General features: G+C 48.1%; 1 protein-coding gene and 1 long non-coding RNA gene across 3 annotated transcripts in view; one reads left to right on the plus strand and one right to left on the minus strand.

Moving 5' to 3' along the window:
* Window positions 1–2,858: 2,858 nt before the first annotated feature.
* LOC138758286 (uncharacterized) lies at window positions 2,859–14,839 on the minus strand. Its single transcript, XR_011354235.1, has 3 exons — window positions 14,657–14,839; window positions 5,929–6,100; window positions 2,859–2,968 (listed from the first exon to the last, which is right to left on the minus strand). It is a non-coding gene; the product is annotated as an uncharacterized lncRNA (long non-coding RNA).
* The window catches only part of LOC138758284 (zinc finger protein 420-like), a 31,865-nt gene continuing 22,625 nt past the window's right edge, over window positions 14,414–23,653 (plus strand). Inside the window, exons 1-2 of one of the 2 annotated variants that reach the window (XM_069926989.1) lie at window positions 14,414–14,983; window positions 16,192–17,197. In XM_069926989.1, the coding sequence (XP_069783090.1) occupies window positions 14,941–14,983; window positions 16,192–17,197 (1,049 nt within the window). In that variant the 5' untranslated portion in view covers window positions 14,414–14,940. Of the gene's footprint in view, window positions 14,984–15,825; window positions 15,915–16,191; window positions 17,198–23,653 lie in introns of those variants that run through there. The other variant, XR_011354234.1, reaches the window with a different exon arrangement.

Consider the following 23,653-nt stretch of genomic DNA (forward strand, 5'->3'; position numbering starts at 1 on the left):
TTTTCTTTTTTCAGTAAATTTAGCAGTTTCTTCCTTTTGATTTAGTTATGTATTCCGTTAATATTTAAAGTCATATAGTTCAACATAGCCATTTCATACTTTGTTTATCTTCCCTTTCCGTTTCCTCATCATCACCTTTCCTTCTTATCCATTTCTGCTTTCTTGTTTTGAACACTTTATAAGACAACATTTCTAAAACATCAAACATTTCCCTTATTCTCCTATCTAAAATTTCTTTAACCCCCATTCTCCCCTCCCCCTCCTGAGTTGCCCTTTATCCCTTGTCGGGCAACCACATCTCCCCTCTCCATTTGGATTTGCGAATTCACTCGCAAGCGTCAACTGATTTTGCAGTGACCGTAACTCCTCCCCACCCAGCACCCCCCCCCCCCGGAAAGGTTTTCAATTTTCATATATAACAAAGGTCACTCTTAATTCCCTCCTTATTTCCTCTCTTCCCTTTCATTCCCTTATTAATTCTTATCTATACTCTATATATTTTCCTCTAAATACGGATACACTCATGTACACACATATATACATACACATCTATATATATATACCCATATACAAACATACATATAGTTCGTGGTCATTTTTACTCCCATTACATGTCTTCATCTCTCTGCTTGTTTTGTATTTGTTCTGCAAATTTTCGTGCTTCCTCCGGATCCGAGAATAGTCTGTTTTGTTGCCCTGGAATAACTATCTTAAGTACCGCTGGGTACTTTAACATAAATTTATATCCTTTTTTCCATAGGATCGTTTTTGCTGTATTGAACTCCTTCCTCTTCTTCAGGAGTTCAAAACTTATGTCTGGATAGAAAAAATTTTTTTGACCTTTGTATTCCAGTGGCTTTTTGTCTTCTCTTATTTTCTTCATTGCTTTCTCCAATATATTTTCTCTTGTTGTATATCTTAAGAATTTTACTAAAATGGATCTTGGTTTTTACTGCGGCTGTGGTTTCGGGTCTAGTGTTCTATGTGCCCTCTCTATTTCCATTTCTTCCTATAATTCTAGTCTTCCTAGGACCCTGGGGATCCAATCTTTTATAAATTTTCTCATATTCTTGCCTTCTTCATCTTCCTTAAGGCCTACTATCTTTATATTATTTCTTCTATTATAGTTTTCCATTATATCTATCTTCTGAGCTAACAGCTCATGTGCCTCTTTAACTTTTTTATTAGATTCTTCTAATTTCTCTTTTAAGTCCTCTACTTCCATTTCTACAATTATTTCTCGTTCTTCCACATTGTCCACTCTTTTTCCTATCTCTGATATGACCATCTCTATTTTATTCATTTTTTCTTCTGCACTCTTAATTCTTCTTTTTATTTCATTAAATTCTTGTAATTGCCATTCTTTTACTGATTCCATATATTCTTTAAAAAAAAATATATCCATTGTCCTGCCTTTCCCTTCTTCTTCCATTTCTCTATGTTCTTCTTCTTCTTCTTCCTCTGGGTTGGCCATCTGTTGTTTCCTTGTTTTCTTTTTGCTCTCTTCTTTCTTGTTCTCGTTGTTTTCTGTGTTCTCTTCCTCTTGCTGTGTTGCAGCTGTCACTCTCAGCTGTGGAGATCGACTCCTCAGCTGTTCCCCCCTCCCGTCAGTGTGTTTTTTTCATGCGCATCGCACATGCGCGACTCCTTGCGCATGCGCGGTTGCGAACTTTTACTCGGCTCCGCAAGCCATTTTTGTAGTCCCGAGCTCGGGACTTCCACCGACCTTAGGGAGCGGGCTTCTCTCTCCGCGGCGGGCCTCCTCGGACAGGTAAGGCCTTCACCTTCTTCTTCCGACGTTCTTTCTTCTTCTCTTCTTCCCGTTGCTTTTGACTTTTCTCTCTTCGCTGTCATTTTCTTCTCACCTTTACTTTTACTTTATTTTAATTTTTATTCTTGTACCTTTGTGTTTTGTGTGTTTTTTTTCAACTTTTCTGGAGAGGGCTGGAAGTCCCTGACCGGCCACTACTCCATCACGTGACTCCTCCAATATTAGCATTTAAGGAGAAGTTGGATATGTATATGGATGGGAAAGGAATGGAGGGTTATGGGTTGAGTGTAGGTCAGTGGAGTTAGGTGGGAGAAAGTGTTCGGCATGGACTCAAAAGGCGAAGTTGGCCAGCTTCTATGCTGTAATTGTTATATGGTTTAGGGGAACCATGCAGAAAGTGGTGGGAGTAAGGAAGGAGCTGCCAGTTGAAGTGGTGAATGCGGGCTCAATTTTAACATTGAAGAAAATGTGGAGAGGTACATGGATGGGAGGGATATGGACCGGTGCAGGTCAGTGGGACTAGGCAGAATAATAGTTTAACACAGACTGGAAGGGCCCGTTTTCTCTGTTGTTCTCTGGTACTAGCAGAAGAAGAGGGTGAAGGGGACCGTACAGAGATGCAGAGAGAAGCGAGATAATAAAAACACTATTGCCCATGGCAGAGGTTTAAGGAGAGGAGGAAGAAGTTTTAATGGAGTCTGGGGAAGAATTTCATTTTCCCATAGAGGGTGGTTACAATGTAGAACACTCTGCCTGATGGGAAAGGGTTCAGGCTGGCAGCGTCCATCGGAGGTAAAGGTAAGTAACCAACGTTTTGGGCATGAACCTTTCCTCAGTGTATGAAGAACATTCAGAAACTCTCCCATCCCCTACCCCCTGGAGTTAAACTGTTTTTATTCAGATACGAATCCCTTATGTAAAACAGATGATGCCTCTTCAGTTCATATTTTCTGGTTAGAAACGTTTTGGAAGTATTTTTTTCAAACTCTTATTGGTGTTTTTAAATTTAAAATTGGACCCTTGCCCTTTAATTCCTCTTTTTGGAATATCTCAAGAGGATGAAGTATTACTGACTTACAGTCAGAACCAATTTTTATCTTTTACTTCGTTGATAGCCGGACGTCCAACATTGATAAAGTGGAAAGGTAATACCCATCTTCTCTTCTCATACACAGGGCCATACCATATTATGTCTTCCTTAAATTAAAAAACAATTAGATGTGTGATCAAGGATTCAAATATTAAATTCCAAAAGGCACGGGTCTCATTTAAGGACGACTATCTTAACATTTAGTGTTGTTCAAGACTGTCGGCGTGTCGTTGTTTCTCTCCAAGAGGGTGTCATTTGATTCATACGTGTCAACTTTCAACCTTCCTTCGAGAAAGGGGTTTTGAAATTTTTTAACATTTTTTGTTGTCATGCTTTATTTTGTTATCAAAACTGTGCTCTGGATTCGTTAATTATGATCATGTTTGTAATCTAATTGTGTGGCCCATTGTATAATTGGACAGTCCAATTGTTTATACTTTAAATATCAATAAAAATATTATAAAAAGAAATAAGCTACGCCCCCCCACCCCCCCAAACATTCAGAAATAAGCTTGAAGGATGAGGATTTTCTCCGTCGCCCAGCACCACCTCAGACAAACTTCTTAGGTGTGGTAAATTGGTGAAACATCTCGGATAATGTGAGGGGCGATGACTGACAGCTGGGTCAAAGTGGAAACATCCACAGATCACAGCCATGGCCAAGGGTTCCAGTGAGACATGCTCTGAGCTAAGGGCCCAGGCAGTCAAAGCCACTGCAGGCAATGGTGGGGTATCATCGTCACATAGTTGAACAAGGCCTTTTGGCCCACTGTCTCTGCTGACCATCACCCCATCCACACTCATCCCACTTCCCTGTATTAATTCTACATCCTTCCTGCCTGGTTGCCTCTCGAACGTTGTCACTGTTACTGCCTCCACCGTCTCTGGCAGCTCCAACAACTCTCTGTGTGGAACATTTAACCCCCTCCAGATCCCCTTTAAACCACATCCCTCTCACCTTCAACCTGCTCCCCCCCCCCCCCCACCCATTTCACATACTCCTATCTTGGGAAACAGACCATTTATCAACTCGATCTGAGTCGTTCATACTATACGTGTCCCCCCTCTTCCTCCCTCACTCCGGAGAAACAGGAAAGCTCCCGATCCAGTCTCTCCTTACAGCCCAGGCCCTCTGTTCCAGACAACATTCCTGTGAACTTTTTCTCCACACTGTCTGGTTCAATCACTCCTTCCCTGCGGTGCAGTGACCAGAACTGCAGACGAACCAACACTGTGTACATCTGAAACACGACATCCCAATGTTTGTATTCTGTGTCTCGGTCGGTTAAAGCAAGCACACTAGACTAGACCTTCCACAACCTGCCCAGCTGTGTTGCTCCATTCAGATGCAGCCTTCTGCACTGTCCACTCTACCACCAATTGTCTTGCTGTTCACAAAATTACTCATCACGCATTGCACATCCCCATCCAAATCACAAATTGATACCTGAAACTAAAGTTTAATGCAGACAAGGGTGAGGTGATGAGTTTTGAAAGGGCAAACCAAGGTAGGACATACAAATAAATGAGAGAGCACTGAGGAGTGCAGAGGAACAAGGAGATCTGGGAATACACATACTTGTTCCCTGAAGGTGGTGTCGCAGGTGGATAGGGCAGCAAAGAAAGCTTTTGACATCTTAGCCTTTATAAATCAAAGTATTGGGTCTAGGAGTTGGGATGTTACGTTGAAGTTGCTTAAGACATTGTTGAATCCAAATTTTGAAAATTGGGTACAGTCTGGTCACTGAATTACAGGAAGGATACCAATCAGATTGAAAGATTGCAGAGAAGATTTACTAGGATGTTGCCAAGTCTTCAGGAGTTGAGTTACAGCAAAATATTACATAGTTCAGGACTTTATTCCTTGGAGCAAAGAAGAATGAGGAGAGATTTGACTGAGGTTTACAATATTATGACAGGTACAGGCAGAGTGGGTGTGAATTGGCTTTTTCCTCTTAGATTGGGGGAGATAAATATGAGAGGACATAGTTTTAAACTGAAGGGGAAAGGTTTAGGGGGAACATTAAGGGGAAATTCTTCACTCAGAGAGTGGTGGGAGAGTGGAATGAGCTTCCATCTGATGTGGTGAAAAAGAGCTCGATCTTGTGTTTTAAGAATAAATTGGATAGATGCTGCATGGATGGGAGAGGTCTGGAAGGTTATGGAATGGGAGCAGGTCAGTGGGACTAGCAAGATGATCGTTGGCACAGGCTAGAGGGGCCAAATGGTCTGTTTTCTGTGCTGCAATATTCTATGCTTCTACACTACAGGGATGCAGCACGGATCCTTGCAACACACCACTGGTCACAGACCTCCGCTCTGAAAAGGGAAAGGATGTGTGGATGCAAAATGGGGCCACAGGTGGAGGAGTGCAGAGGTTTCAGAGGGTTAAAGGTCTGATTATCAGATAAATAGATGAGGTGGATAGCCAGCACCTTTTTACCAGCACAGTGGATTCTTGGAAAGTATTGCTGTGGGTTGTGGTGGAGTCTGGTATAATAGGGACATTTAAAAGATTTTTGAACAGGCACATGGATGTAGAAAAGTGGGTGGTTCCATGCTTGAGTATGTTCATGTAGGTGGGCAGAATATTGTAGGCCGTGGGACTTGTACAGTACGGCTCAGTTTTCAATTTAAGTTATCATATGACTGTAAATATACAACTGGACCCCGTTTCTCTGGACCTCAGTGCATGCTCAATCTACAGCATATATTAGACACATATACACATCAAGATACAATTTAAAATAAATGTCTAAATATTTTTGGATCATTTCCTCGGTTTCAGGACACTGTTCATCAATCGACATTCAGCAGGGAGAGGCTATTTCCCTGATTTTGATGCTCCTCTACTTCCTTATTAATGGCAGTGGGTCAAAGATACCATGTGCTGAATGGAAAGGGTCCTCTGTAATTCTCGGAGCCCAATTTAAGTATCGCAAAGAATTATAGTTTTGTGACTGCAGCAGGTTCCATAGAGTGAGGGGGTGTGGGGTTTGAACTGGAGGCTGAGAACACTGAATCTGAGGCAGGGAATTGGGGGAACGAGGACCTCACAGATACTTACTGTTCACTGCCCGACAGGCAGGAAGAGAAGGCATCAACGTCCACAGTGGAGCAACAGTCAGGTCCACCAGTCATACTCCACCAGTCAGGTCACGGATCCACATGGGAATGGCGGACAGCAAGGACCAGCTCGTTTGGTACAATCACCGTCTTCTCTGTCTATCCACATCAATCTGCAAACCAGAAGAGAAGCTGATTAGATCACCTCTCATTCTTCGAGACACCAGCATGAACAGACCAACCCCACTTCAGTTCAGTCATTGACCTCAGGCTCCAATTTTTAGATAGAAGGAAAACAAAACTGCAGATGCTGGAAATATGAGATAAAGACAGACAATTTTAGAAATCTCAGCAGCTCAGTGGAAAGCAGAGCTGAGCTGAGAGATGGATCTGAAACTCTGCTTCTCTCTCCAGAGGTACTGATAGACCGAATGAGTGTTTCCAGAATTTCTGCCTTTATTTCTACATTTGAGTGTGTGTTATTAGCCTCTGTTCTACCCACTCTACACCCATGACTGTGTAGCTCGGTACAACAATAACACCATCTACAAATTTGCCAAAGATACCACGGTAGTGGGTTGTGTAAAGGAAGGGGATGAGTCAGCATACCGAAGGGAGATGGAAAACTTGGCTGAATGGTGCACCAAATGTCACCAAAACCAAGGAGCTGATTATTGACTTCAGGAAAGGAAAGCCAGAGGTGCACGATAAATTCTGATTCTCTTTTGCTCTCTCTTTATTGTACAGTGAGTTTGTTTACACTCGTTAACTGTCGACAGTTCTTTATGTGTTTACGTTATTTTTGCACTACCAATTTGTGGGAATCCTGCTATATCCGCAGGAAAAAGGAATCTCAGGGTTTTATGAGATGTCATGTATGTACTCTGATATTGGAGATGCTAACTCTCAGGACAAGAATAAACTCCAAAGGGTTGTTTACTCAGCCTGTGACATCACGGGCACCAGACCACTCCATCGAGGACATCATCATGAGTTGGGGTCTTATAAAAGTAGCCTCTATCCTCAAAGACCCCACCAACAAAGCCTCTTCACTCTGCTACCATCGGGGAAAAGGCACAGGAGCCTAAAGACGAGCATTCAGCGGCACGAGGACAGGTTCTTCCCCGCTGCTATCGGATTCCTGAATGATCAATGAACCAAAGACACTGCCTTTATTTTTCATGCACTATTATTTTTTATAGCAATGCTGTAAGATAGTTACAATATGAGTGCTTACACTGTGCTTGGTTGTGCGTGAACACAGTGAGAATTGAGACAGTAGGTTGTGAGCTCATTAAGCACAAGTGATTTACTTTGAAGTTCGTCCTGCAGCCTTTAAGTCCATCCGGAGATCATCCCTCGTGCACTGGAACTCACATCATGCTCACGTAAGCGTACTTCCAGTCTGTACTGGAAAAGAAGGACGCACGACGTCATCTTTGCCGCAGCTGCTCCGCTGACTGCACGTGACAAGCGGGGCCAGTTCACCGCTGCAAATATGTGCCCCACCACGTGACCCCCCCCCCCCCCGCCCAGAACATTGTGGGTGAGGTCTTCTGCTTCAGTTGCCGACCCCTATGTGTTGGCGGTGGGACCATTACCGGCTGTGATAAGTCTAAGTGTGCCGGTTTGAGGCAGTCCAGGGTGAAAGGTTCCTCTCTGCCCCCGATGTCGAGAGTGAAAGTAGAGGCATTTCTCTGAAGTACTTTGTAGGGTCCCTACAAAGTACCTTCGCCCACCCCTACGAGCAAACACGTAGTCACAGATGTCTAAACCCATGGGGTAAGCGGGGGGAGTAGGGGTAGCAGTGCCGTGATGGCGGTGGTGGTGCGAGTGATTCCAATTTGTCTCTCAGTCTTTCCAGTGCGATGGTGGTGCCAGAGTCCTGCCCTGATAGTGAAAGGAGGAAATGGCCCAGGACTACGAGGGGTTCACCGTAAACCAACTCTGCTCAAGAGGATTTCAGGTCATCCTTTGGCACTGTGCAGACACCAAGGAGGACCCATGGCAGTTTATCCACCCAGTTTGGCCTCTCTAGCCTTGCCATCAGCGCGGACTTAAAGTGACAATTACAACACTTGACTGGTCCATTGGACTGGGATTGGTGCAGAGTAGTGGGGTGCCCAGGAGTTTGGACAATTTGTTCCAAAGGGCCGAAGTGAATTGTGTCCCCCAGTCAGTAGATATGTGCATAGAGGAAAAGCCCTGGCGTGTGTCAGGGGACAGCCTCTGGACAAATCTGTTCACTATCGTGAGCAGGTACTGCGACCCTTGGGAGACTGGCAAGGGGCCCACTATGTCGAAGTGGACATTCTAGAACCTCAGAGTCAGTGTGTCCAACTGTTGGAGGTGGGGTTTGGTATTTGGCAGTTTGTGCAGGCTTTCGCCCATTCACTAACTTGTTTGCGCAGCACGCTAGACAAACCGGAGGATATCATCTGTAGCATCATTCAGATGGAGGGATGGGAAAGGCCATGTAGCATATCGAAAACCATTCATTGCTATTGGGCGGGGACGATCGGTCGGGATTCACCAGTGGAGGCATTGCAGAGCAAGGTCGCACCATTGGTGTCCAGTGGGACATCCTAGAGCTACAGACTCGTGATTGCCGTCCTAAAACTGTGGGGCTCGGGATCATCTTGCTGGGCTCGAGCCAAGTCATGGTAGCTGATGCTGTGCAACAGGGCCTGAGAGTGAGTCAGCGATTTTTTTTTGCCTGAGAGGTGGTAGATTGAGGTAGTGAACTCTGAGAGGTAAGGCAAGTTCTGCTGCTGGCGGGCTGACAATGGGTCGGATGACTTGGAGAATGCAAATGTCAGCAGCTTGTGGTCTGTGTTGACCATGAAAGGTCGCCCCTCCAAATAGCGAAAATGGTGGAATGGCAGAAGGTGAAGAAGAGGGCTAGCTGCTCTCTGTTGAACATGCTATACTTCAGTTCATGCTGAAAAAGGCAAGGGGCCTCCAAGTATTGTCCACGAACTGTTCCAGGACACTGCCCATCACTGTGTTGGATGCATCAACAGTGAGGGCTGTGGGCACATCCATGCGTGGGTGGACAAGCATCATTGTGGCAGCCAGGGCTTCCTTGGTTTTCTGGAATGCTGTCTGCGGCTCATCAGTCCAGTCGAGGTCTTTCTTTGAGTTCAACATTAACGTGAAGAGCGGGCACATGATGCTGGCAGCTGTGGGGATGAACCTGTTGTAAAAGTTCATCATGCCCATGAATCCTTGCAGTTCTTTCAGGGTCATCGGTCTGGCAAAATGTCAGATAGCCTTCACCTTGTCGGGTAAAGGAGTCCTTAATGACCTGCAGCCAAAGAAGTCGATTTTCTCGAGGCCGAACTGGCACTTCACTGGGTTGATGGTGAAGCCATACTCAGCTAGCCGGTCAAAAAGCTGGTGGAGTTGTGAGATGTGCCCCTCAAATGTCTTGCTTGCTAGCAGGATATCATCCAGGTAGATGAAGAGGAAGGGCAAGTCTCTGCCGACTGCATCCATGAGGTGCTGGAAGGTCTGGGCTGCATTTTTTAGGCCGAATGGCATGCGGAGAAACTCAAAGAGGCCCAAGGGGGTGATGATAGTGGTCTTCTGGATGTCGTCCGGGTGAGCGGGGATCTGGTGGTATCCCTAGATCAGGTTGACCTTAGAGAAGAAGCATGCACAACGAAGGTTTGCTGCAAAGTCTTATATGCGAGGGATTGGGTAATGGTCTGGCATTATCGCATTGGTGAGGCATCTGTAGTCTCCGCAGGGTCTCCAGCTGCCATTGAACTTGGGCACCAAGTGGAGGGCCCATGGACTGTTGGACCAGCAGTTGATAATACTGAGTTCATCCATGCACTTAAACTCTTCCTTGGCAAGGCTGAGCTTGTCAGGAGCCAGATGTCAGGCTCGAGAATGTACTGGTGGGCCTGTGGTTGCTATGTGGTGCTGATCTTGGACGGGTCTACTGTTAGGCCGTCTTTTGTGAGTATGTGGTCACATATTGCCACTTGGTCCACCCTGAACCTGCATATTAGCGTTCAGACGTAGGTGTACCTTTTTTTGCTCTGTCCAGTACCCTTTTTAGATTGGTGTCATGTTCCTCTGTGGTTTTGCCTCCTACTAGGATGTTGTAGACGATGGTTGTGCATGGATACCCAGTGAATATCTGTTCCATGGATCTTAGGAACACCTCAGAAATCTGTACCATCTGAAAGCAGTGATAAAAGTTGTTAGTAGGGAGGATTGGTGGTCTAGTTTTATCTGCCAGGATGAACTCTTTGCGTCTCGAACGGAAAGATCGTGGCTCCTGTCATCTGGGCAGCCACTTCCTCCACTGTCCACATTGGATGGTGTGGCCTTTTCAATGTTGTGTTTAAGTCCTTAGGATTTAGGCAAATTCTTATTTCTTTGGCAGTTTTTTTTGCCACCACCATGGATGAGATCCATTCGGTGGGTTCAGACATAGAGGCAATGACCACTAATCGTTTCATTCTCTCCAGCTCCGATCTAACTTGTTCCTTCATGACAACTGGGATCCTGTGAGCGGGTGGTAGAGCTGGGCATCTATGCGCTTACTATAGGTGACTGGCAGTTTGCCTAATTCTCTGTCAAATAGCTCCTTGTATTCTGAGAGCATTTCTTCTGTGAAGTTGTCGGGCTGAATAGTTACTTGTTGTACATCCACTCTGAAGGTTACCGAACCTAGGTCTACACATGTGTTTATCCCCAGTAGTGGAAGTAGGTCCTCTAATGACTACATAGAAGGTGAGTGGGTGTGTATGTCTCTGTCCAGTGCACAGCAGTTGCCCCATCCCTAATGGGTGTATTCTGCTGCCTCTATATGCCACCAGGCTTGAGGATTGTATGTTTCTTTATATTTGATCCTGCTGAACTCCTTCAATGGTAAAACGTTGCATCTGGTATCGGTGTCTATTTTCATTTCCGCCGTTGCCCTGTTCACTGTCATGGTGATGAAGGCTTCACCATTTCTCTTGAGTGTGGACTCCCTCAGATTTTGGGGTCGCCCGGTGTGACGTGGTCGATTTTGAACTCCTCTTCGGGTGACTCGTCTTCTATAGTCACTTGGTCCACCAGTCTCCGATTTTTTTCTCGTGTCCTTGTTCTTTGAGTGTTCCTGCACAGTGATGCAAAATGGTTCCATAGCAGACAGTTCCTGCACTGCCTTCCCCGGGCTGGGCACTCCTCCTTTTCGTGGGTGTGTTCCGAACCGCAGTTCCAGCAGGTGACCACCTCTGTACGGCGTCCTCATGGGGGGGGGGGGGGGGGGTGTCCTATGCACCATTGTCCTGTCACTAGCCTTTGCTGGGTGGGGCTGTCCGGCGGCTGCAGCTTTGGCCAGATTCCCGCCACCAGGAGAAGCTTATCTCTGTCGTGGCTGCCGCTGGGCGTGGCTTGGACCACGTCTACATTTGCTGCCTTCTCTGAGGGTGCCACCAGGCATCTGCTGCTGGCCTCAGCTGCTTCATAAGTTAAGCAGGATTACGGCTTTATGTAATTCACTGTCTTGTAATTGCGTTTTTCTCATTCTGCGTCGAGCACGCCACACATAATGCGGTTCTTTATCAGGTCACCGGTCAGTGCGCCAAATCCGCAGGTCTTGGCTTTCAGCTTTAATGCACCTCACGAAGGACTACATAGATTCTCCTACCTCCTGGTCTTTTCTGTAGAGCTTCAGGTGTTCCATGGTGATGTTAACCTGTGAGCTGCACATTTCCTGGAACTTTGGTTTCAGACACTCAGGATCCTCCCTGGACTCTGACGCCTGAACTATTTGATTCCCGTCTCTAACATGAATCCTTGCTCCCTCTTGATGGCCTCTGGGCTGGCCAAGTTGAGCAGAATATAGGCTTTTATGTGCGGCGGCTTGTCCGACTGCACTGTCATGATAAAGATGTCGTATTCCCGTTCAAAAATCCTCCAATTCTCAGCCATGTTGCCCTTGAACGACAACGGGTCGGGGCGTTTACATCTACCAGGCACAAGAGAAACCTGGGCTCTGCCTTCAAGTTCTGCTCATCCGACATTAGACACCATGTATGTGTTTGGTGCTCAGAGAGGATACAGAGGTCAGAGCTACAAAATGACCAAACACTTCATTAAATAAGAGTAAACACAGGAAACCACAAGTCCTGAGCATGGGAAACCGTGCTCCACTCTCGACTGGGGTTTTATCAGTTGCCACCTCGTGCAAGCTCACAGGGTCCATCTTGTACGGTATCTGCACATAAGGCTACAGAGGTTCTTTAGAGCCATGCATTTACCTTCCTCTGGCAGCCCCTGGATGAGGACATCGACACGTGAGGCAGCCTCCAGTTCCAGCAAACTGACAACGTGGAAGTATTTTGTCGAATTCGAGGCAATCTGCTCGATCTGGAACTGGGCCTCCACTTGTGCATCCAGAAAGTGGGCAGCTTTAACACAGCGGCGCCTATAGCTGTAGGGACAATTGTGCTGAGTCTTCAGAACATGAAGACTCATCGGGGGTGAGAGGAACTAAGACAGCAGGCTGTGAGCTATTTAAGCACAACTGATTTACTTTGAAGTCTGCGCCGCAGCCATTAAGGCCGTCTGAAGTAAGCGTACTTCCGGTCTGTACTGGAGGAGAAGGACGCGTGGCTGCTCCGCTGACTGCCCATGAAAAGTGGGGCTGGTTCACCACTGCAAATATGTGCGTGGCCACACCACTGTCTTTTTTGGCTTGGCTTCGCGGACGAAGATTTATGGAGGGGGTAAAAAGTCCACGTCAGCTGCAGGCTCGTTTGTGGCTGACAAGTCCGATGCGGGACAGGCAGACACGGTTGCAGTGGCTGCAGGGGAAAATTGGTTGGTTGGGGTTGGGTGTTGGGTTTTTCCTCCTTTGCCTTTTGTCAGTGAGGTGGGCTCTGCGGTCTTCTTCAAAGGAGGTTGCTGCCCGCCAAACTGTGAGGCGCCAAGATGCACGGTTTGAGGCGATATCAGCCCACTGGCGGTGGTCAATGTGGCAGGCACCAAGAGATTTCTTTAGGCAGTCCTTGTACCTTTTCTTTGGTGCACCTCTGTCATGGTGGCCAGTGGAGAGCTCGCCATATAACACGATCTTGGGAAGGCGATGGTCCTCCATTCTGGAGACGTGACCCAGCGCAGCTGGATCTTCAGCAGTGTGGACTCGATGCTGTCGACCTCTGCCATCTCGAGTACTTCGACGTTAGGGATGAAAGCGCTCCAATGGATGTTGAGGATGGAGCGGAGACAACGCTGGTGGAAGCGTTCTAGGAGCCGTAGTTGATGCCGGTAGAGGACCCATGATTCGGAGCCGAACAGGAGTGTGGGTATGACAACAGCTCTGTATACGCTTATCTTTGTGAGGTTTTTCAGGTGGTTGTTTTTCCAGACTCTTTTGTGTAGTCTTCCAAAGGCGCTATTTGCCTTGGCGAGTCTGTTGTCTATCTCATTGTCGATCCTTGCATCTGATGAAATGATGCAGCCGAGATAGGTAAACTGGTTGACCGTTTTGAGTTTTGTGTGCCCAATGGAAATGTGGGGGGCTGGTAGTTATGGTGGGGAGCTGGCTGATGGAGGACCTCAGTTTTCTTCAGGCTGACTTCCAGGCCAAACATTTTGGCAGTTTCCGCAAAGCAGGACGTCAAGCGCTGAAGAGCTGGCTCTGAATGGGCAACTAAAGCGGCATCGTCTGCAAAGAGTCGTTCACGGACAAGTTTCTCATGTGTGAGCTTGCAGGCGCCTCAGATTAAAGAGACTGCCATCCGTGCGGTACCGGATGTAAACAGCGTCTTCATTGTTGGGGTCTTTCATGGCTTGGTTCAGCATCATGGTTCAGAACATGAAGACTCATGGTGGTGAGAGGAACTAAGACAGCAGGCTGTGAGCTATTTAAGCACAACTGATTTACTTTGAAGTCTGCGCCGCAGCCATTAAGGCCGTCTGAAGTAAGCGTACTTCCGGTCTGTACTGGAGGAGAAGGACGCGCGGCTGCTCCGCTGACTGCCCATGAAAAGTGGGGCTGGTTCACCACTGCAAATATGTGCGTGGCCACAGCACTGTGATGCTGTCGCAAAACACCGAATTCTGTGACTTGTTCATGACGATAAATCCTGATTCTCTTTTGCTCTCTCTGCATTGCGCAGTGAGTTTATTTACATTCGTTATCTGTTTACAGTTCTTTATTTGTCAACATGTTTAACACTGTGTACGGTTTATGTTTCACATAACCAATTAGTGGGAATTCTGCCGCGCCCACAGGAATAAGGAATTTCAGGGGGAGTTTAAGGGGGAGATTGGTCGATATCTATTTAGTCAGTGGATTAAGGGATGAGGGGAAAGGCCGGAATTTGGGACCAGAGGTGAGAATGGTTTAGTTCAGGGTGGGGTGCAGAGCGGGCTCGATGGGCTGAATGACGAGGTGTCAATCTGAACTCTGACAATAAATCTGGAACATCCCTGTGATAAACGGGCCGACGGGGGGGGGGGGGTTGGGGGGAGAATGGGTGGCCCCGGCCCCGGCCCCGGTCTTGGGGCCCTCCCTGTCTCCCCCCCTCCCCTTCTTCCCCCCTCCCACTCCCCTTCTCCCCCACCCCGTCCCTCGCCCTCTCCCTCCCCACTTTCCCCTCCCCCCAGCTCCCCCCATCACCCACGGCCGCACAGAGACGCAGGGGGAGCGTCGTATCCCACCTCCGCTAACGCCCGCTGCCGGGCACAGGAGGGCCGTTCCCGTGACCGAGACTCACCTACACGCCCAGACCCAGCAAGCCGCTTTGTCGTCGCCTGGATTGTGGGGGGGGGCGGTTGTCGTCAGGCCCCGTTGCTATGAGAACGACGCTGCTGCGACACCCTGCAGCCCTCTGACGTCATCACACGGAATGTTCACAGCCGTTTGTTGCGGCCGTTGGCATCAGTCATGCGACCTGTCACGACGTCCGGACCCCGACGCTGAGCGTCGTTGCCCCAGCAACGAGCCGCTGCACAAAGGGAGGCCGCGGTCTGGTATCCAGATCCTGAGGTTGGAGGTGAGATGAGAGGCGCCCCGGGCCAAGACGTGGTTGTGCGGGGCCGCCGTGAGTAGCGTGGGGGTTGTGGCGAGGAAGGGGTGTTTCAGTGCGGACTCGAGTGACGAACGGGCTCTGGAACGGCGCAAAGGTCCGGGGAAGTGGGGTCCATGGAGAGATGGAGCCCCCTGACAGATGGGAGAGAGCAGGGAGGAGGGCACCGTCGGCAGCGAGTTTGTCCAACAGGGAGGAGTGGAGGGGATTACATAGACGGGGAGAGGTGTAGGGGACCGGAGGGGGTACAGAGACAGGGAGGGTTGTAGGGGACCGGAGGGGGGTAGGGGACTGGAGGGGGGTACAGACAGGGAGGGTTGTAGGGAACCGGAGGGGGGTAGGGGACCGGGGGGTGGTACAGACAGGGAGGGGGGTAGGGGACCCGAGGGATGTACAGAGGCAGGTTCGGGTGTAGGGGACGGGAGGGGGTTACAGAGACGGGGAGGGGTGTAGGGGACGGGAGGGGTTACAGAGACGGGGAGGGGTGTAGTGGACTGGGGGGGGTGTTAAAGAGAAATTGAGACTTGTAGGCGAATGGGGGCGATTACAGAGACAGAGAGGGGTTTATGGGACCAGAGGTGTTTACCATGACACAGTGGAGTGTAGAAGACCTGAAGGGGTTATGGAGACTGGGAATGGTATAGGGTTCTGGGGGTGGTGATTGAGGCAGTGTCAGATGTGGAGGACCGGAATAGGTTACAGTGACAGAGAGGGGTGTAGGGGACCGGAGTGGGTTACAGAGACAGGGCATGATGGATATTGGGGAAGTGCAGGGTTTGTGAATATTGCAGTTTTATTAGGTGAAGACAGGTCAGGGGTATCTGTTGTTTTTGTGACCACCGTGTGCTGTCCATCAGGCTGCGTTGCAAGGAGGCCGGATGTGCGCTGTGCTTCCATGTCTCTGCCCCTCAGCCACCTCTTTCTGTGTGCTCATTTCTTTGTCCTCGCTGGAGTGCAAGAAACGCAGGGTTGACACTTGTCGGAGTGCGAAGGCAATTCATTGCCGGGAACAGAGCTCAGCATTGGTTCCCGGATCGGAGGGCTCCCGTGGTTCTGGCAACGCCTGGTTAGAGGGCGCTTCTCCCTGGGTCCAGGTCGGAATCCCAGCCTCAGTGTTGACCCAGCTCTCCGGGAGTCTCCATCAGGCTGAGCATGTTCTGTGCGCTCCGGAGCAGGACTGCTGCATTGATTTATCCCCTGGTTTCACTCTCTCGTCCTCACAGCGATGAATCCATTTCCGTGCACCGACTGCGGGAAGAACTTTAAATGGTTGTGTGAGTTAACGACACACCAGCGGGTCCACACTGGGGAGAGGCCGTTCGTCTGCTCTGAATGTGGAAAGGGTTTTGCCCGGTCCTCTATCCTTCTGACCCACCAGCGGATTCACACCAGGGAGAGGCCGTTCTCCTGTTCCTACTGCGGCAAGGGATTCACCCAGTCCTGCGATCTGCTTCGACACCAACGGATCCACACTGGGGAGAGGCCATTCGTCTGTGCTGAGTGTGGAAAGGGTTTCACCCAGTCCTCCCACCTGCGAACCCACCAGCGGGTCCACCCTATGGAGAGGCCATTCACCTGCTCCGAGTGCAGCAAGGACTTCACCCAGTCCTCTCACCTGCTGGCCCACAAGCGGGTACACACTGGTAAGAGGCTCTTCACCTGCCCCGAGTCCAGGAAGGGCTTCACGCAGTCTGCCGACCTGCAGTCCCATAAGCAGCTCCACACTGGGGAGAGGATGTTCACCTGTTCTGAGTGTGGCAAAGGTTTCACCCAGTCCTCCGACCTGCTGAGACACCAGCCGGTCCACACCGGGGAGAGATTGTTCATCTGCACAGAGTGTGGCAAGGGCTTCACCCAGTCCTCTGACCTGCTGAGACACCAGCGGGTCCACACCGGGGAGAGGCCCTTCACTTGTCTCGAGTGCGGCAAGGAGTTTGCCCGGTCTACCCATCTGCTGACCCACCAGCGGGTTCACACGGGGGAGAGGCCTTTCACCTGCCCCGAGTGTGGGAAGATGTTCGCCCGGTCCACTCACCTGTTGACCCACCAGCGGGTCCACACCGGTGAGAGGCCTTTCATCTGCTTCATGTGCGGGAAGGGCTTTACCCGGTCCACCCATCTGTTGACCCACCAGCGGGTCCACACTGGGGAGAGGCCCTTCACCTGCCTCAAGTGCGGCAAGGGGTTCACCCAGTCGAACAGCCTTGTGAAACATCAGCGAGTTCACACATAACATCAATCACTCAAACACCAGAAGGGACTGGAGTCTTGTGGTTATTGAGGCAACAAATCAAAACAGATTTTGGTATTGATGACAATTTGTTTTCAGTTTCAATTTTATTGTCACATGTACAAAGAGGCAGTGAGGAAGTTTGTTTTAGAGCAGTCCAGCTAGACATCCTGTACACAGTCCGGCAAATCAGTCACGGTGCAGGAGGGCAGTTACAGGGACAGATCCATTGGTCCAAAGCAAAAGCAGCATTGTTTTACAAAGGCGAGGATCATTCAAGAGTCTGATAACACGAGAAGGAAACTGTCCTTGAATCTGGCGGTGTGTGAGCACACACTGCAGAATCTTCTTCTCCATGGGGAGGAGGGTAAAGGGAGTGTGTCTGGGGAGGGGAGAGTCTTTTAGTATGTTGGTTGCTTTGCCAAGGTGGCAGGAAGTGGAGGTGGAACGGACGCTCGCCGCCAATGTTAGTGACTCCGATTATATATTTTTAAACATGAACAATATAGCTCAGTTGAAGGCTCTCTGGCCCATGAAACCAGTGCCACCCAATTACCCTACCGATCACGGGGAGGTGTACCGACCCCTTACAGGCATGGCTGGATTCGAACCTGGGTCGTTGGTTCTGTAACAGTGTTTCACTAACCATGCCACCCAATGACAGGAATTGAATTTCATGTCCTGGATCTGTAATAAATAAAGCAGCTGTGTCTGGAAACCGAGTCTCATCCCCTTGTATCTCTGTAATACACTGAATGTAGATACAAAGACAAGGCCACTCAGTCCAGCTGGGGCCACACTGGGAGCATCCTGCTACCTCCCCTCTTGTCCGTGTTTCTGCTCACCCTGCTGGAGTACTCTTCAGTTCCTTTCTCCTCTCTGTGTTCACTGGGCTTCCACTTCTAGACAGCTGCACTGTTCACCTGCAGGGAAGGACCTGGAACAGGAGTCGGCCGTCCGCCGAAGAAATGGGTAGTGACTAAAGCTTGTAATAACTGATTATATTTAATTTAAATGTTATTAAATTTAAATGACTTTTTACCCGTGTTTCTAAACAGTAGCCCTGACGTGAACAAAACAAAATGGTCTTGAGGCCTGACATTAGCAGCGCAGACAACAGGCCTCAAGATGCCATATTCATCCAATGAAACTCGGATTTCTTTTGGCTCAAGGCTGGCTACATTTTTAAAATTTAAACTATCTCCACCAACCCCCCCCCCCCACACACACACACACACACACACACACACCTCACTCACTCACTCACTCACTCAGTTGATCCCTCCATTCCTCCTTTTACTCACTAACTCCCCTCTCTCCCTCACCCCAATTGCTAATTTGTTCCCTACTTTCCCCTCGCTCACTCCCTCTCGCTTAATCCTCCCTCCCCTCGTCCGTCCCTCCCCCATTGGTTCACTTGCTCACTCGTGCCTACTTGATGAGGTTGGCGTAGGAACCGATGATGGAGTCAGCATGGACGCAGGAAAGGTGTTGGTTGGAACCGGGACCTGTGTCAATAGCGGCGAGGGAGGCAGTCGGGGTCACCGGCAAAGGCGTCGGTGGCTCGAGTACGTGGTCGGCGGGAACGAGGGTTGGCAATAAAGGTGTTGCAAGCTCGGGCTTGAGGGCAGCCGAAGCTGGGATGCAGACTCGTGGGAGGCATCAGGAGCTCCACCTTTGGGGAGTCAGAGGCGTTGAGAGATCTGGCCTGTGCGAGGCTGGGGTTGGATGGAAACGCGCTTCTGGAAGCTGGTGGGTATTTGAGGTATCGGAGGTGTAAGAAATTTTTATTTGTAATATGGTTAATAATCAGTTGAAACAAAATAATCAAATTGCGAAGAAATGAGATTTTGCAAACAATAGCTCAGATTGCTGACTGTTAAAGAAAAATAATTTAAATTAAACTCAAACCAGTTCGAACCAAATGTTGATGTCATTCTACTTTCAGTCAATATCCGGTTTGTTACTACGGGGTTCCGTAATTTCAAATACCACCCCAAAAGAATTCAGCGAGGGATAACTCCACTGAGGAAAGAAAGAGTATTCCTTCACACTACCAACATGTAGACCGGGAACAGATAACGTGTGGAATGTAGAGGACATGGACAAACTCCAGCTGGGGAAGATGATTATACCCACACACTACTAACATGTAGAAGGCGAACTGAAAAACTGTGCAATGTGGAGGACATGGACTAACTCCACACGGCGAGGAGGAGAGTTCCCTTACGCTAATAACATGAAGACTGGGAACAGATAACACGTGGAATGTGGAGGATGTAGTCTAATTCCATCCAGTAAAGAGGGGTGTGTTCCCAGAGACTACTAAAATGTAGACAGGGAACAGATAGTGTGTGGAATGTATAGTACATGCCAACTCCACCTGGGAAAGAGGAGAGTGTCCCTTCACACTACTAACATGTAGAAGGGAATCAGATGGCTTATGCAATGTAGAGGACATGGACTAACTCCACCTGGCGAACAGGTGAATTCCCTCAGATGACTAACATTTAGATGGGGAACAGATAGCGTGTGGAATGTAGATGACATGGACTAACTCCACCCGGCGAAGTGGAGAATTCCCTCACATTACTAACGTGTAGACGGGGAACAGATAATGTGTGGAATGTGTACGATATGGACTAATTCCATCCAATGAAGAGGGGCGTGTTCTCTCACACTACTAACATGTGGACAGGGAACAGATAACGTGTGGAATGTGTAAGACATGGTCTACTTTATACAGTGAAGAGGGGAGTGTTCCCTCACACTATTATCATGTAGACAGGGAACAGATAATGTGTTGCATGTCGAGGACATGTATTAATTTCATAAATTGAAGAGAAGAGAGTTCCGTTTCGCTACTAACACGAGGATGCGGAACAGTTAACACTTGGAATGTAGAGGACTTGGACAAACTTTACCAGAGGAGGAGGAGAGTGTTCCATCACATTCCTAACATGTAGATGGGGAACCGATAATGTATGGAATGTGGAGGACATGAACTAATTCCAACCAGTGAAGAGCGGAATGTCCCCTCACGCTACTAACATGTAAACGGGGAAGAGATAAGGTGTGGAATTTAGAGGACATGGACGAACTCCACTCGGTGAAGAGGAGAGTGTCCCCATAATCTTCTAACATGAAGACGGGGAACAGATAAGGTGTTGAATGTGGAGGACGTGGACTAATTCCATTCAGAGACGGGGGGGAGAATTCCCTCACAATACTAACATGTAGACGGGAAACAGATAACGAGTGGAAAGTGGAGGACATGGATTAATTCCATCCAGTGAAGAGGGGCGTGATCCCTCACACTACCAACATGTGGACGTGGAACAGATAACGTGTGGAATGTGGAGGATGAGGACTAATTCCATCCAGTGAAGAGGGGAGTCTTCCCTCAAACTACTAATGTGTAGACGTTGAACAGATAATAGTTGAAAGTGGAGGTCATAGAGTAATTCCAGCTAGTCAAGAGGGGAGTGTTCACACACACTACTAACATATAGAGGGGGGACAGATATTATGTGGAATGCAGAGGTCATGGAACAACTCCACCTGGGGAAGAAGATTACACCCTCACACTACTAGCATGTAGAAGGCTAACTGATAGTGAGTGGAATGTAGAGAACATGAACTCGGTCCTCCCGGCGAAGAGGAGAATTCCCTCATTACTAACATGTAGATTGGGAACAGATAACGTGTGGAATGTGGAAGACATGGACTAATGCCATCCAATGAAGAGGGGAGAGTTCCCTCACACTAATATCCTGTAGATAGGGTACAGATAATGTGTGGAAATTAGAGGACGGACAAAATTTACCTGGGGAAAAGGAGAGTGTTACCTCACATTCCTAATATTTCGACGTGAAACAGATAACGTATGGAATGTGGAAGACATGGTCTAATTCTATCCAGTGAAGAGGGAAATGTTCCCTCACACTTCCAACATTAGATGGGGAACTGATAACGTGTGCAATATGGAGGACATGGACTAATTCCATCCAGGGAAGAGCGGAGTGTTCCCTCACTCTACTAACATGTAGATGGGGAAGAGATAAGGTGTGGAATATAGAGGACATGGACTAATTCCATCCGGCGAAGAGAGGAGTTCTCATACACTACTAGCATGTAGACTGGGAACAGATAACATGTGGAATGTGGAGGATGTGGACTAATTCCTCCAGTGAATGAGAGAATGTTCTCTCACACCACTAACATGTAGAAGGGAACAGATAATGCGTGGAATGTACAGGACATGCCAACTTCACCTGGGGAAGAGGAGAGTGTCCCCTCACGCAATTGACATATAGAAAGGAAACAGATGCCTGATGGAATGAAGAGGACATGGACTAATTCCACCTGGCGAAGAGGAGAATTCCCTCAGATGACTAGCATGTAGATGGGGAACAGATAGCGTGTGGAATGCAGTTGACATCGACTAACTCCACCCTGCGAAGTGTAGAATTCCCTCACAATACTAACATGTAGACAGAGAACAGATAACGTGTGGAAAGTGGAAGACATGGACTAATTCCATCCAGTGAAGAGGGGAGTATTCTCTCACACTACTACCATGTAGTTGAGGAACAGATAACGTGTGCAATGTAGTGGACATGCACTAACTCCACCTGGCGAAGAGGACAGTGCCCCTTCTCACTTCTAACATGTAGAAGAGGAACACATAACGTGTGGAATATAGAATACATGGACTAACTCCGCCTGTCGAAGAAGAGAATTCCCTCGCACTACTAACATGTAGATGGGGAACAGATAGCATATGCAATGTAGAGAACATGGACTAACTCCACCCGCCGAAGCGGAGAATTCCCTCACACTACTAACATGTAGACGGGGATCAGATAACGTGTGGAATGTGGAAGATATGGACTAATTCCATCCAATGAAGAGGGGAGTGTTCTCTCACACTGCTAACATGTAGACGGGGAACAAATAACGTGTGGAATGTGGAAGACATGGTCCACTTTCATCCAGTGAAGAGGGGAGTGTTCCCTCACACTAATAACGTGTAGACAGGGAACAGATAATGTGTTGCATGTCGAGGACATGTATTAATTTCATAAATTGAAGAGGAGAGAGTTCCGTTACGCTACTAAAACGAGGATGCGGAACAGTTAACACGTGGAATGTGGAGGACTTGGACAATCTTTACCAGAGGAGGAGGAGAGTGTTCCATCACATTCGTAACATGTAGATGGGGAACCGATAATGTATGGAATGTGGAGGACATGAACTAATTCCAATCAGTGAAGAGCGCAGTATCCCCTCACGCTACTAACATGTAGACGGGGAAGAGATAAGGTGTGGAATTTAGAGGACATGGACTAACTCCACCCGGTGAAGAGGAGAGTGTCCCCTAACTCTTCTAACATGTAGATTGGGAACAGATAGCGTGTGGAATGTAGAGAACATGGACTAACACCACTCGCCGAAGAGGAGAATTGCCTCACACTACTAACGTGTAGACGTGGAACAGGTAAAGTGTGGAATGTGTAAGATATGGACTAATTCCATCCAATGAAGAGGGGAGTGTTCTCTCACACTGCTAACATGTAGACGGGGAACAAATAACATGTGGAATGTGGAAGACATGATCCACTTTCATCCAGTGAAGAGGGGAGTGTTCCCTCACACTAATAACACGTAGACAGGGAACAGATAATGTGTTGAATGTCGAAGACATGTACTTATTTCATAAATTGAAGAGGAGAGAGTTCCGTTACTCTACTAACACGAGGATGCGGAACAGTTAACACGTGCAATGTAGAGCTCTTGGACCAACTCCACCTGGTGAAGAGGAGAGAGTCCCCTTACACTACTAACATGTAGAAGGGAAACAGATAGCATATGGAATGTAGAGGACATGGACTAATTCCACCCGGCGAAGTAGAGAATTCCCTGACAATACTAACTTGTAGACGGGGAACAGATAACGTGTGGAATGTGGAAGACATGGACTAATTCCATACAGTGAAGAGAGGAGTGTTTTCTCACACTATTAACATGTAGACGGGGAACACAAAAGGTGTGGAATGTGGAGGACATTGACGAAATCCATCAAGTGAAGAGGGAGTGTTCCGTTAGGCTATTAACATGTAGACAGGGAACAGATAATGTGTGTAATGGAGAGGGCATTAACCAACTTCACCCGGGGAAGATGACTGTACCCACAAACTACTAACATGCAGAAGGTGAACTGAAACCTGTGGAAGGAGGAGGACATGGACAAACTCCACATGGTGAAGTGGAAAATTCCCTCACTACAAACATGTAGATGGGGAACAGATAATGTATGGAATGTAGAGGACATGGACTAACTCCACACGGCGAATAGGAGAGTTCCCTCACACTACTAACATGTAGACAGGGAACAGATAGCATGTGGAATGTAGATGCCATGGACTAACTCCACCCAGCGAAGAGGAGGATTC

Source organism: Narcine bancroftii, chromosome 3 (genome assembly GCF_036971445.1).
Source record: "Narcine bancroftii isolate sNarBan1 chromosome 3, sNarBan1.hap1, whole genome shotgun sequence".
Lineage (NCBI taxonomy): Eukaryota > Metazoa > Chordata > Chondrichthyes > Torpediniformes > Narcinidae > Narcine > Narcine bancroftii.